At 27.2% G+C, this 16042-nt stretch overlaps 2 protein-coding genes across 3 annotated transcripts in view; both read left to right on the top strand.

The window, feature by feature from the left end:
* LOC126893590 (locomotion-related protein Hikaru genki) overlaps positions 1–16042 on the top strand; it is a 54847-nt gene that overhangs the window by 13235 nt on the left and 25570 nt on the right. For both annotated transcript variants that reach the window (XM_050663945.1, XM_050663946.1), the window contains 3 exons: positions 2665–2765; positions 9070–9235; positions 10848–11021. In XM_050663945.1, the coding sequence (XP_050519902.1) occupies positions 2665–2765; positions 9070–9235; positions 10848–11021 (441 nt within the window). The remainder of the gene's footprint in view (positions 1–2664; positions 2766–9069; positions 9236–10847; positions 11022–16042) is intronic.
* Positions 1–16042, top strand: part of LOC126893595 (peptidyl-alpha-hydroxyglycine alpha-amidating lyase 1-like) — a 68501-nt gene that overhangs the window by 2994 nt on the left and 49465 nt on the right. The window lies entirely within an intron of this gene.

Consider the following 16042-nt stretch of genomic DNA (forward strand, 5'->3'; position numbering starts at 1 on the left):
CAGGCAGATTAGTTATAGTTAATATTAGTGATGTCCTGAGTAGTAAATATGTACTAACCGAGTACCGAATAGAATTCAGGTAGACAAATTTTCAGCTTTAATGAAATAAAAAAGTTAAAATATTAAATTTCTAACTATCTTGTTTATTTAAATTAAAGCTACAATACAGGCATAAGGTGTAAATATGAAACCTCCCCATATATAGATTTTACTCTCCTAAAAATTGAAAAAATTATGCGTATTAAAAAAAAAAATGAAGTTAGATAAAAATAACATTTGACCCTCTCCAACATTTTTCCACCTTGTATACGTATGTCAATTTTCCATTATAAAATATTCATTTAGATAATTAAAAAAAATAACTTTATAAGTTAAAATCTTTTAAGTATCGATTGAAATAATAGTTGTATTGTGATAAAAAATACTTATTGAATCTCATTAAAATTATCGAATTAAAAAAACATCTTAATTATTTCATAATAATATGATGGCATAAAGTATGCCTTGAAAGATTTCTTCTCTTTTTTCATTCATATTTTTATTAATGACAACACAACACTACTTATGATTGGCTATATGCGCTGAGTGACTACAAGAAAATAAGTATACGCAGATGTAATACATATAGTTTTTGCAGTGTGTTATATAACCGGTTATTGATATACATAAATAATCTTTGTAATTTTGGAAAGTAAAATAACTAGCATTTTTATTTACTCAATTATTGTAACTCAAAATATTGTAAATATGATAATAATAACGAGCTAGGACTGTAAACTACAATTAAAAATATTTTCATATAATATAATAATTTTTTAAAGCAAGGCTGGGAAAAATACTGAGTGCCTAGTAAACGACGGGTACAAAAATTCTTACTAACCGAGTACCGAGTAAAAGCAGAATCATAAAAAAGAAAACATCTCTAGTAAATATATTTAAAATCTTAAAGGATTTTCTTATAGTATGACCATTTTATAGTAGTTTATTTAATTAAATATCTATAGAACAAGTTAATATTTTGAGGTGTAATTTTTAAATAAAATTGTATATTGAGGTTTTTTCAAATATATTCATTACATTGTATTAATATTATTATTTTTTAAGTACCTTTATATGTGACCTATATTTAATTTTACCAATAATATTACTGTAAGAGTAATTTTTATATTATAGAGTTATGCAACGTTCAATTATTCTGCATGACTCTTGTTTGAAAAATTTTTTTGTCATCTGTCCTCTAAATGACATATGTTTTCAAGTAGTACTATATATTTACGCATCAAGTAATGCGGAAATATAATGCGACACTATAACGTATAATTCCTGTTATATAAAAAAATTACTGCATGAACAATAAGTAAATCTAGTATGAAATAAAACAATATTTCATTAAATGTTTAAATTTTAAAGTATATTAAAAGTTTTGATAAAAAGTACAATTTTTCTGTACAATGCATTTCAGTAATAATCATAGTGCTGTTATATGGTTATTTGAATATTTTAGTATTATTTTGAATTTTTATTATTAAGAGAAGAAATTTTCTTAACAGTGTTAAATTAAAAGTGATAAAATGTAAATGAGTGTAATCTTATACCAATAGAGGTTTATACATAAGGTCTTGAGTGAAATATTTTTACTTCAAGCGTTGATTTTCCAATATAATGGTATATTGAATGTATAAAATCTTTAAATATTAGACCATATTATTTAAATTTTCTATGTTATCGTTTCATATCTCAAACAACTCCCATATCCCTCGTTTAGAACTTAGTTGTTATCTATGAAAACTCTAGTAGGATAAGAGAAAATTTACATTAAAGAAAAGATAAGAAAAATGTCAAGTTTATTATTTTTTATTTATTATTTTAGTTAACTATTGAAATATGGTTTAGTATTTTGAAGATAAACTTTATTTATGATTATTAGCTATAAAAGTTTTATGTGTTCATAATTTAATAAATATAACAACTGTTTTATTAAAATAAAAAATATATTGACTTTACGAGCCTATGTTAATCACTTTATGGAAAGTAAACGTACCCTCGATTATTGCAATTGCATTATATTTGCTAATTCATAAACATGAGATGTATGCATCAGTTTTGTGTATACACACATAAAAATTGTATCATTTTAAACAACTGAAATCAAATTTTAAATAATAAATTTATTCATTTTACTTATTGAGTACATCAACTTGAGTACATGGCAAGAATACAAGTTATAACTGATTTCCAAAAAGAACAGATTCCTGAAACGAGTTCTTTTTGTAGAAACAAAACTAGGAAGTTTACCTTAAAAGATTAGGAAAGAGGAACATGAATGGACTCATTTCTATGAGGAACATAAGTGAAATTTACATTTCCTAAAAATTTAACGATTAAAAATTTTTTTTTTTTGTTTCCAAGTAGTTTCTTATTAATGTTATTGTACGTTGACTATTAACATTATTTTATTGCATTAAAATCTAACGATTCTACTCTAATATATTATCAATATTTTATGATTTCAAAACAGGTTTTTAGATATTTTTTTAACAATAAAGGAACAAAAAGGGCAAATTTTGCTTTTATGCATAAATGCATCAAAGTCATGCATTTATAGATTATATAAAATTACAATTTTTTTTAATGTTCGTTATTTACAAAACTTTTATTTTTTAGAATCAAACGGCGATGGAAGATTTCAACCAATACTTAAATCGTGCATACTTGATGAATTACCACCAAATGTCATATTATCCTTTAAGAATCAAATAATTCTGGTGAGTATAATTTTTAAATAATTTTTTTAGATTGCTAGCTGTGTTATGCTTAAAGTAATAGAAATAATAAATTGTGTGATTATTAGTTTTTGGTGAGTTTAAATAACAAAAAATAAAATTTTTAGCGGTATCAAAAAATTGATGAATAGGAGATGAAAAAAAGAGGAGACACACAAATACTTCATAGTAAAATCAATACATTCGTATCCAAGCTAAAATGAATTAAAATAATAAATTGTTACAACTAAATTTATTGTTCATAGTATTGAACTTCATTAGTGGGTTATTTACCGTATATTTTTGCTTTTTGGTAATTGATTGCATTAAATTACATTATGTACAATAGGAGTTATGCTGTAAACAAATTCCATTACAAAAACAATAAAATAAAAAATAAAAACTTATCATCACAGTACTTTAGAATAACTCTCTTTATGGCAAAAATTTATATAATATTGGAGTAATGAGAATTTAATTGAATTTATTAAATTCTATCTATTAATTACTTTGATTGTATCAAGGTAATCAAGTTAAATTATTATCAAATCAATAATAATTTGATGTGGACAAAGTTTTATGATGGCTTGTGTAATTATATTAATCTTAAGTACAAATAGTATTTAGAGACAAAAATTTGTGTTGAGCCGTACATTTATCAAAAAGTTAAAGCAATTTAAAGTAAAAAACATAAAATCGAAAATTTTAACACAAAAATAGCATATTATTAATTAAGGCAGCCAATTGTACATAAAATATAAGACGTCAGAACAAATTTTTTTATTTTTAATTGATAGTTCGTAAAATAATCTTTAATTTACACATATTTAAAGGACACAGTATTTCCGGAACATTTTCAAAAATTAAATTGAAAAATTAACTTTTGTCAAAAAATTTCTATTTTGAATCCGTCCCTGTGGGCAGCTAAAGGGTCAAGTTTTAAATGTATTATATCAAATTAAAGGGAACTATCTAAGGTATCTATATGAAAAAAAATTATTTTGACTTGTTCATTTTTAAAAAAGTGGTTTAAAAAAAAAAATTAAAAAATATCATAATTTACCAATTTAAAAAATTGTATTTTTTTTAAAATTGAAATTGAAGATTTCCCCCATTTGTAAGCAACGAGGGAAGTTTTTTAATTTTTAAGGGCAATGTATTCAATTAAATGTATTTTATGATCTTTTGACTTATCGTTTATAAAAATTGGTTCGATGAGAACTAAGAAAAAGTGGTGTCAGACATAAAAAAAATACAACATAGTTAAATTAATGCCTTCTCAGCTTCGTATCGAAGTTAAAAAATAATAACAGTAATAGTAAAAAATAAAAATATTTGCTGAATCAAATGCTATTAAAAATGTCAAAATCTCGCCAGATACGTTATATATGGATATGTAAAATAGGGACCGGTTCAAATAAAAAAAATGAACCAAGTCTAATCCGATCCTATCAAATAATAAAATTATTATAATTGTAACTAAAAGGTTTTAATTTTTTATTTTTATTCATTAGTTATTATTTTCAAAGAAAATAATGATCTGTGTTATTTATCTTTTTTTTTAGTATTGATGCAAAGCTTCAATGGACTACGTTAAAAATATATTTTTTATTATTTATTTCTTATAATAAAAAGTAATTAAAAAAATTTTTTTTGCCATTTTTAGCTATTTAATTATAAAAAATTGTTAATGGATTAATGATAATTTTAGGATAAGTACGTATTGAGTTACAAGCATTTTAATACATTGAGTGGATGTAACCCAACACAACACGAGTATGCATTATAAATAGTATGAGCTGTACTCAACGTGCACTACTCACTTTTTCCATGTATTAAAATGCTTATTCAAAAATTATCATTAATCTACTATAATTTTTTGTAAGAAAAAAATTAAAACATGGCTGTTTTAAATAAAAAAAGAAAAATATGTATACATTAATATATTTGATTAAAAATTTTTTTTGTTATTGACAAACATTGAAAAATATGTATATAACGTAATTCAACACTGTAAAAATTATTTAAAAAATAAAAGTACAAAATAATTTGCTGGATTGAAAGTTATTAAGAATGTCAAAACATGGTGGGACACTTTGTATATCAAGCTTTTATATGCTAAGAGTGAGTTGTTATGTTATGATTTTTCTATTATATTATTAAAAAAAATATTAAAGAAGTGTAATTTTTGTTAAAAAATATTGCTATACAGTTTTAGGAATTACCAGAATAAAAAAAATTATAAATTAAATGCCATTTTATGCAATTTTATTACTCTTTTTGAAAACGTCCTAGCTATGTTTTTTTTTATATTTATCTGTTCTTCGGTTTTTGTAAATATGCCAACTGCATGAAATAAATCATACTAATTTATTTGAGTTGATGCGAAAATGCAATTTTTTTTCTTACATTTACATTGGTCTTATGGGGCGTTTTAAACATTTTAAACTGTTTATTTCTGTTTTAAACAGATTTTTTTTAAAAAACATGTTTTCACAATCCTGCCCCATGTTATTGTAAAAATTTATGCCGTTATTCCTAACTAATGTTTCAACACGAAATTTATTAAATCAATTTTGTTTTTGATAATTAAACGTACAAGCTTACTAATAGGTTTCTTTATTAACACCTTGATTAAAATGTCGGTCATTACACTATTCTAGATAAATGTCTAATTATTTTAACAAAATTAAAAATTATTAACTAATACGTTGAATTCAATATTTTTGATGTGTTTAATGTGTGGAGAAATTCGCTGATTTTTTTATTTTAATTATTATATGTCTGTATTTAATTTAGATTTAATGTTTTTATATTTAAAAAAATGACTTATTAAAAATTGCCTAAAAGTAAAATTCAAATTCTTCATTTAGAACTACCATCTATACGTGTTGAATAACAAATAAGTTAATAACGCTAATTGCATTGAAAAACTTAAAAAATATGTTATTTAGCTGGATAGAAATAAGAAATAATTACAATAAATATTCAAAATTAACAAATAAAATTCATTGAAGGAAAATCATTAAAACTTATTCGTGATGAATAATATGAATCATAAAGTCAAAACACTTGAGTTGTGGGCGACACGAAGCGCTTACACACCAGTCCTATAAAACAATAGTATTTTTTAACACATAAGAGTAATAAAAGAAAAGACGTGCCTACAGATAGTCACTATGGAAGACGAAGACGAGGTAGCCTGTTGATATTGCAGTGATCGCGGCACATGAATTTACTCAGAGACAATATACTTTTTTTCCATCTAGTGGTTCCTAGTAGAAATTTTTTTTATTGACAAGACCAATTGTTAAATGACTTACAATATGTTCTTTACATAATCGAGTAAAAAATCATCATTGAACACCTCGAAGCGAAACATTTTTAGGGGCCGCAAAAGTATTCTTTTGCGATCCCGCCATTTTGTCAGGGTCCTGTTTAGTATTAAGTTTTTTTTTCCTACAGCAGTCTGATCAATATTAATATAAGTAACGACATGTTTAATGCGCTGAATAGTTCGAAAAGTCATTAACAATTAAAAGTTGTACGAGTACTTTGTTAACGAGAATAATCGTATGATACAAATAAAAGTTTGTATAAGCCTAAAACGATATGGTAATGAAATATATACACAGGCCATTTGCGCGGTTTTAAAGTAGACCAGGTACACATCATTGATGAATAAGCACCTGCAGATGTTGCAGCTTCCAAGAAATTAGATTATTTTATTACCCAAAATTAGATTACAAACGTAATCATTTATTTCGACCTATTTGTTTTCGGATGCTTTTTATTTTTATGGAGTTTTTACGATAACTCATTTCCACCCTATTCTTATAATATGCCCTTTCGTCTTCTTTCACTCCCTGTTCTTACGTCGTTATGACTTTTTTTATGATTGCTTTATATCCGTCGGATGGTGTATTATATTTGAATTTATTACAAAACACTAACAATTTACAAAATAATAGGTATTTGAACGTTCCGGAATAATATACCAATCGACCTACGCGTCATTTACTTGCGAACGGACGTGCAAATTCCAATAATAGTAGTTGGGAGTGCGTTATTTTATTTTTTATTAATACTCTTAGCCATTGCTGACTTTGATTGGAAAATATTGGTATTATTTTTATATTGCTATTATTGTAGCACGGACAAACATATTATCCAATAACATTTATTCTCCGTGGTAGTTTTTTTTTATTTTATAAAAGGTAAAAAAAAACGTTAAGCATTGTCGCGGCAAACAATAGCCATCGCTATGATAACAAATCAAATTCCGGATAACTTCCTGTGACAAATAAAAAACACACAATATAAATACCGACTATTTTCCTCTAATTTAACAATGTTATCTGTAGCAAAAATGTGTTCAAATATTTCAACACAGTTTTTCCGCGTTTTAATTGTGCGCTTTAACAAATAGAGTTCACAACGGTACACGATTATTTGTCGAGTTTATAATTATTATTATTATTATTATTATTATACATCTATGCGTTTCGTTGAACTATACTTAATATTGTTTTATTAATTTAAATATTCAAGAAATGGAATAAATTTGCATACAACTCTATGCAAATTTAGTCGGGCTGTTTTGGCAAAACCGAATCACATTAATTCGAATTGACTAAGTTAAAACAACGGAGAATTCATCATTAATATTTTAATTATGTCTATGTAATATCACCGAAATTTAATTAATTGCCGCAGGATTTCATACGCGTCAGAAGACTGGTCGATATTTGATATCAAACGGAAGTCGATGGCGAAATGTTCTAATGATTGTCGACATTAGCAGGAAAGCAATAAAAAAGATTGTGTTTGCAGGACGTTTATCTGAGAGCGCGGCGAAGGTTCGGTGCCGGTCTCTTTTAACAACAACAACACAGCTCCGGTGCGTTTAATTTTCGAACCTCACAAATACTGCAACTATGATGTCAACACTAAGTGGTAAACAACGTTTGGGGAGGTACACGAGTATATTAACTGCTGGAAAGTTCTCTGTTCTCGTCGACCGGCGTACACGGTCGAATGAATTGTTATATTGTATCAACTAATTAAATTCAGGGCTTCTTTTGACCGAGCCAAAATCCAAATGTGAAACTGCGGCGGTCTTGTAAAGGGATACCGTCGTCAGGATGGCCGACCTCTTGCAATAGTTTCAACAGTGAACTAGACCGAAAGTCGCACAAACCTCGGAAATCAATTTACAAGTGACACTTTCGGTAGTTGCCGGTGTTGTATTTCTGTTGTTCTCCTCGTTTACCATATCAATATAATAACAATAACGATATACGCAGCAGGTTCGGTACCAAACAATATTAATAATAGGACGTTTGGGTCTAATCAAATAGAACTGCCACTGGTGTGTAATCAAAACACAACGGTCCTTTTATTGTGCTCTCGTTTATCCGCGTCCCTTATTCCGGTGCCACAACGACAGTTTTAATTACAATCATATAATAATAACGATAATAATAGAAATACCAAAGTGTAGTTACCCGTCTGTTTGTTCCGACAGAGCAGGCGCCACTGCCTTGCGGTTTCGTGTATATAAATACGTGAATTATATGTAAATGTGACTCTGGCGGTACCAGTAATTAACGAGTGACTGAAAGGGATTAACAACGAGTACCAACAACCCTGCGACTTCACCTCTTCCTGTCCGCCACGGCTCTCTCAATACGAATTCAGTGTCAACTCGTCAATCTTCACGCGCCACTAGTCTCCGTCGTATTCCTCCATCGTTAAAACATTTTTGTCAATGAACTGTTGAATATTTACGGAGCCATTATTTTTGCGCCGAGTAAAATTCACTTCAATAGCAGCTATTGTACTCCGTAAAAAATCATAAATTCTTGACGCAATCTCAGGGAATTATCGTTATTTTTTTTAAATTTACATATCATTATTTTATCGTTCAAACCAACAGCAGTTTAATTGGTACGGCCTACAGGTTTTTAATTTTAGCGCGATTTGATCTCGGTAATTCGCGACTTTTTATCGTGTAAAATACATTTGTTTAACACCGTGTAACGGAGTTGCGAGAAATTGTTAATAAAAATATAGTAAAACGACGAATTTACATAATAATAAATGAATATGATTAGCTTAGTTGTTGTAATAGTCACCCTTATAGTCCATTGCGCGCACTCCGTACCGAATTTTATGGTAAAAATCGGTTTTTCACCAAAGTCTAATATGTGTTTATAACGAACATAATTAGTAATTCTTTATGCTTTTGAGCAAATTTGTTCAAAGTATTTAAATGACAAATTTTAGACTGGTATTTCTTGTTTAGGAGCTCAATACGACAATACCGCACAATCACACTATATCAGCAAGATGTCAAGAGCCAATAGGAACGTTTAAATTAAATGGGCCATCGATATTGAACTGTAGTAACGGCGTATGGTCTAGTCCCATTCCAAAATGTCAACCAACGACATTATTTACAAATTATACAGGTAAATAAATTTTAACTTGATTTATTAACAAATTCAATTTTTAATATTAAAATATGAGTTATCGTTTTCATTTATAAGTAATTTAATATTATTTGCTTAAATATTTGGATTGTTATAAACTTGAACGAGTTGAGTTTTCAAAAACATTTAATTTAGCCAAGAAAATAATAAAATGATTAACTGGTTGTTGTATAGGTTCACTTACTTAATAAACTCAACTGGATTTAATTACTATACTAATGTATTGAATTATGTAGAAAAAGTTTGTTATTTAGAAGCTATTAAACGATATTGGCTTAAGAATTATATGTTCTTCTTTTACATTAGCGAAAACTTTTCAAATTATCCACTACTTTGATTCCGATAGATTATTAATTATGTTTTGTTGGTACTTAGAAAAAAATCAAGTTTTTAAAATTTCTAACGAATGTCTAGATTGCGTGTTTTTTCAACATTATTACATTTTCTATGCAATAGATATATCCTTTGTAATTTCAAATTATTGTTGAAATGTATTCAAATTATATGATTTAGAACGCAATGCCCATTTAATTTTATATCTGTATATCTTGGAATATTAAATCATCCGTTTATAGCGTAATTGAATTTTAATATATTATAATGAACTATAGGGTTCAACGTTATCACGTAGATTACAACGTGATATCCTTTCTAAATTTGAACTCAGGAAGGCCTAAAATTACAATATTCACAAACATTTTAATTGAAATGTATGTATCTTTTTTTTGATGTGACATTGGAAAATACTGATTTTATTCAATCATAGCTCAATATGTGCTCAATTAAGTTTTAATCGGAATTTTTTGTAGAATTAAAAATATTTTTAAGGTTCGTGTTCTATTCGATGTGATATCATTTTCACTGGTACTATAAATATATATTATTGAAAGCATGAAAATGTGTGCCAACATTCTTGACGAAATTTACATTGTTTTAATTTGAATAAATTTATTATATTTTTTGTGTTTCTAAAGATAACTTTTTTTATTGTACGCTTATACGAATGAGTCGGCAGAAGGCTCAGGTTTAATTTTCTACTTGTACAGAAAAAGATTTCCATTTGACGACATGCTATTGTATATATTTTAAAATAACTTACTCGACTATGACATTTACACAGAAATTTAAACTAATTAAAAAATACTTCAAATATCTCGCCAACATTTCTTTGAAAAATAATTCCTAATTGTTTTAGCTTAATGTGTATGTGAATTTTTTATATTGCCGTTACTTTCTATTGTGCACATTTTTATCGGTATGTACGTATATAGTGGCGAATCGACATATTGTCTGGTTGGTTTTGACAACGGCACGAAAGTACTATAAAACCCTATCTCTTATTTTTCTCTTTCTTTGAAATGTCAGTTACACTTCTTGGCGTTATTTTCAAGTGATATAGCTGTTGTAAACATAACATTTTACGAACAAATAAAATCGTGTGGTCTTTTTATAATATAAGGCGATTTATACTTCATCAACCCATGTAGTTGTAAAAAAAAATTGCCTAACAAAAATTATAGCGTTTAATTACTATTCATAAAAAGACATACATGTTTTGCTATAGCGTTTGTTGTATTACTTTTCGTTACAGAAAACTCGCCACCAACTATTTTAGTGAGAGTACCTTCAGGTTCGGCTGCTGTAGATCAGAATGGCGGTTTAGTTGTTTTTCCTGGATCAATACTACATTTAGAATGTTTATATTTAAGAAGACACGGTGATCCAGTTTGGACTTGGACGTCTGAAGCAGAAACTTATCTCGCAGGTATACATTTTTTTAATGCAATTATGAAACTTTATTGTTATTAAAATAGGCATGAAAATCATTTACCAAAACGTTTTTGCTATTTTATATCGGAGAAACTCTCAATTTTGGATAAACCTAATTAATTAGAGAACCTTATAAATTTTAAATTACGGTAAATTATGCAGATTGTTGAAAAGTAGGGGAAAAGTTTCCGTTTTTTCTATAACTCACAAAAATTAACCTTAATCTTTTATATTGGACACACCGCATTTGCATATTCAAATTATACATTTCAAATATAATAATTTTTATTTTAAATAAATATTTTTAAATAGAATAACTAATTTCACTCACACAGTGGTAAAACATAGGAACTGCTTAAATCTCAAGTGTTTGGTTTCAACATTGTAGACTCGCAAAGCGAGTTAAGTTTGTTTGAGCATTGCGAGTTCTATCGGACAGTGTGGTTCCAGGGACTTTATAGCATTAAAAGCGTGCGCTATTTCAACTCACTCACTTGCCGAGTTCTTCGTCCAGTTCGTAATACGTCCGTAAGCTGTCCATCGCGCAACACGTTAGACACGCCAATTTTTGATAGTAACGGTTTAAGTATTATAATGAAAATACAAATCCAATTAGATATTGCACTTGAGCACTCGTGATGGACCGACATGATCGTGTCGACAACGTCGAATAAGCGCGTTGGCGAACAGCGGGACGGGAAGGGAAATATTTTGTCTTATATTGTGTCCAGTGTCCCAAAAACACACCCGTTGTAATCCCGTTAATCGCAAATGGACTTTATTGATACTGATGTATCAATCGCAATAATACTCTTATTGAACAATGTGTAGATTTGACACAAAGCCCAACTTTTGCACATTTGTTAGAGAAGAAATACCGTTTGTTTACTTATGGCGTAGGTTGACATTTTTAGTGTTTAACATAAAAAAGGTTAATAAGTAAAACGTACGTTAGATATTGAATAAATGATTAACATTGTACATCCAGTCAGAGTCACCAATTGTATTTTGTGTCCCGCACGAGGTGTGTTTATTGTTGTGGACTGTATTGACTTTTTATTTTGCTGGACGGATCTAATAAGTTTCTTAAAATATTAATAAATTGCACAATAATAATTGTGAAATGAGGATTTTATATCTTTAAGATGTTACTAGAAGTGTTAACAAATGCACAGAATATTATTAAAAAAAAAACCTATTTTAACTAAAAAAAAAATACTAGTTAATTTTTATAATTCTTATTTAGGGGAGTTTACATACGAGTAATTCAGTGGTCGATAAATTTTTAGGGAAGTTTATTGGAATTTTTTTAATTATTATCAAAGTATTTATGACGCTGATTCCGAATCAGCCATTAATTTTTAGTATATTGATAAAGATTTAACAAAAATTGAGATCAATTCATCAAGTTTAATCTTTTCATATAGTTTTAAAGCGGAATTTTAGATTGAGAAAAAAAAAATCTAAGCTAAATTATTCAGTATAATTTTTTCTTAAATAATAAAAAAATTAAACCCAATTATAATAATTATATTATAAGAATTTCAAAAACATTAATTTTATATTAATTTTACCTACTAATATGAAAATGATTGCTGTTAATAGTACGAAATATAGTTAAGCTCAAAATATTTTAATCATGACATATGTTAGTGTATTTAAATTCTATGTATTTGTGATAATTTAATTAATAAAATAAAATTACTTCAATTAGTTAAATAAAAATTGTTTAGATGTAATTTTTGACAGAAACTTTTCATTAAATTTTGTAGTTTTTAAAGTCATAACTTTCATTTAAGTAGGTAAAATTTATTTAGAATTAATGTTTTTAAAAACCTTACCGTATTATCTATTAGTTTATATCAAATTTATGATTGTGGGTAAACTTAAAAGAAATTATGTCGATTATTTTAGTATTATTTTTGAAAAGTAATTAAACATTGCTTGAAATGTTTACGGATGTATCCACGTTTTCAGTTATGAGCTGAACTCGTTTCAAAGTCCATTTTCAGGGCGATAGTTACAGGCCTCGTGGTTGTAACTATACTGTCGGCTTAGCTTGTTCATGATATGTTTTTATATTAGTTGATAACTGATAAGTTTTTTACTTATTTAGAATGTGTTATTGTTGAAAAACTTACTTAATTATTATAAATTCGGTATTAAAGTATATCTAACAAAATATTTAATATTGTAATGATGAGAATATATACAAACAACAATCATTAAAAATACATTTTATTTATACCATATAATGAACTTAAATTGACAATTATGTAATACTATTTTGTTCTTAATGTCTAACTATATCGTTACAATTTTAGTTAATTTTTCTAAATATTTAGTCACTTAAATCACTTTATTCAACTGTGCCAACTACTTGCAGACTTGTTTTAAACATGAACTTATTTTTGAATTATTTAGGAAAAAAATTATCAAAGTAATATATTAACATTATCAAAGTCAATCACATATATTATAGTTCTGCATAACATATTTTCAACAAAAGTAATAGGCAAGCGAAAAACAAAATGTTATTTTCTATGGATTTTACCATTAGGACAAAAAGGCAACCAGCTTCTTAATCTTGTCTGTAGAAACTTTCGAAATCTTCAAATCCTTTGTAGGTTTTCAACCCTTATTAATTTTCAACCTTATAAATCTTGGCAGCAAAAATAACAAGAGGAACAGGGTAGCTTAAACTTATGTGACAGTGCTTTGAGTAAGAGCTTAAGACCAAGGCGTCAATTAACTAAGAAGGAAGTTCAATTAGTCACAGTAATCCTTCAGTTTCGATTTTAATCTGAGGCTTTAACTCCTAGACCAAAAATCCAATATTTCAAAGATAAAATAATTAATATTTTATAATTTCATACATAATAATAATTAATAATTTGTCAACTTGCCGTGTTGCATGTAAATACTCCAGCCTTTTTTATCGTGAATAATTGTGCACAGAGTCGACAGATATTTTTAAAGTTTGTTTTAAAAGATTAATACTAAATAATTATTCTGTTTTGTATTTTATTTATATTTATTGTAGCCAATTAATAAGAATATTTATTTAAGGCTTCTTTTCTTTTGATGTATGCCTGTAAAACTTATAAGATTTGCATATGACTGGTTAATACATTTCACTTTTCTTGTTTTTCGTATATCTTGTATAGCGTAAAAAAATCTTATTACGCTTATAATTGGTACACGTATAAAATTAAACTTTTAAACTTTCTTAATTTGATGTTGGATAGTGTAGTACTTCTTAATATTAAACGGCAAATCAATACTCATTTTAAACTTACCAATATGGACGAGAGAATAGTAGGGAAAATTAAACAACACGTGAGGTTATTATGATGGTTCCGGTGGTTTTTATAATTGTGGGTTCGTTATTCTTGATAAAGTCCTTTTCTTTTACGGCATTTAGGCGCCAGAATTCTACAACTACTCTCTAACACAGTCCCTTAGTAATGTGCAAATGTGTACAGCTATATGAGAATATCGGGTAACTTCTAAACGAAACTCATAACCTTTTTCTGTATAGCAGCGAATAATGCATTTACTTTTAGACAGTCTCGAGCCTTTGGAAAATGATACGGTAATGTAAGTTTGAGGGATTTTACATTAGTATAACAAGCTGGACAGCGTCAACAAAGGGAATATTAGGTCCAAAAAGATGACGGTAAATTCAATTGTAGTTGAGATTTCAAAGTTATTAAAGGGGTTACGGTAAACTAACAAAAGAATGGACAAGAAGAAGTATAATGAAATTATAATTATGCTAAATGATTCCCTTTAATTCAAGAATAGATAAACTGTTGTATTAACTATAAAACGGAGTTCAATTTCCACCTCTTATAATTTTTTAGAATTCAAGTTGAAAAACTAAAAAAAATTATTACTTAACTAAGTTTAACGAAAACCTTCAAAAGTGTTTATGCGATATATATTTATATATATTTATGCAATATGTAATATATGCAAAATGAGAATTTTTACACAAAAATAGCATTTTGTAGCCATTTTCATCATAAAGACAAAATAAAGTCCGAGATTTTTTTTTTTCATAATAAAGTTCATTGCATTAGCTTTAATTTAAGATACATATATAACTGTCAAACTTTCCGGAACACTTTCAAAAGTTAAGTTGTAAAAGTTAATTTTTTGTGAAAAAGTTGTCATTTTGAATCCCCCCCTGTAGGCAGGTAAAAGGTCAGATTAATGAAAAAAATATTTGGTCATTTTTGAAAAAGTTATAGTAGTTTTAAGTAAGAAAAATTGAAAAAATGTCGGAAATTAGCGATTTTTAAATTTGTAATTTTCTTGGAGATTTCCCCCATTTACGGGAAATTACGAGGGAAATTTTTTCAATTTATGAGTGTAATGTCTTCGACGAGATACGATTTGTGATCTTTTGACGTATCATTGAAAGAAATTGATTCAGTGAGAGCTGAGAAAAAGTGGTACAGACACTCAAAAAAAAAAACATCATAGTAAAATTAATACCTTCTCAGCTTTGCATCGAATCTAAAAAAACATAAAATTTTTATCATATATAAGAAATACAATAATATATTTGAAATTTACCTGTTTCCTTACTTAGTGAACACTTTGTATAGTATTTTCGTAAAAAAATATAATTTAACTATTATATGAGGTATAAATTATATAAAAAAATGTTTATTATACATTAACATTACAACAAGAGTCATCTAAAGAACTATATCTCAATGTGATGTGAATAGTACAGTTTTGGAGATATTATTTAGGGAAAAAATAAAATAAATCATTTTCATGAATTATATCATACCTGTAATAGGAAAAGGTATAATTTAAATTATGATTAAAGATGGATGCATTTCATATACCCACGTCACATAAATTCACTTGGTATATTAAAATGGAAAATGTTGTAATACCATATTTATTTTTTGTATTTTTTTTTATGTTCTTTCCGAAAGTTCCAAATAAATTGAGTTTTTCTTTCGATATCTCTATTCTAATATGATACTGTTTTAA

The sequence above is a fragment of the Daktulosphaira vitifoliae genome, unplaced genomic scaffold (assembly GCF_025091365.1).
Source record: "Daktulosphaira vitifoliae isolate Bord-2020 unplaced genomic scaffold, ASM2509136v1 Scaffold_1, whole genome shotgun sequence".
NCBI classification, from domain to species: domain Eukaryota; kingdom Metazoa; phylum Arthropoda; class Insecta; order Hemiptera; family Phylloxeridae; genus Daktulosphaira; species Daktulosphaira vitifoliae.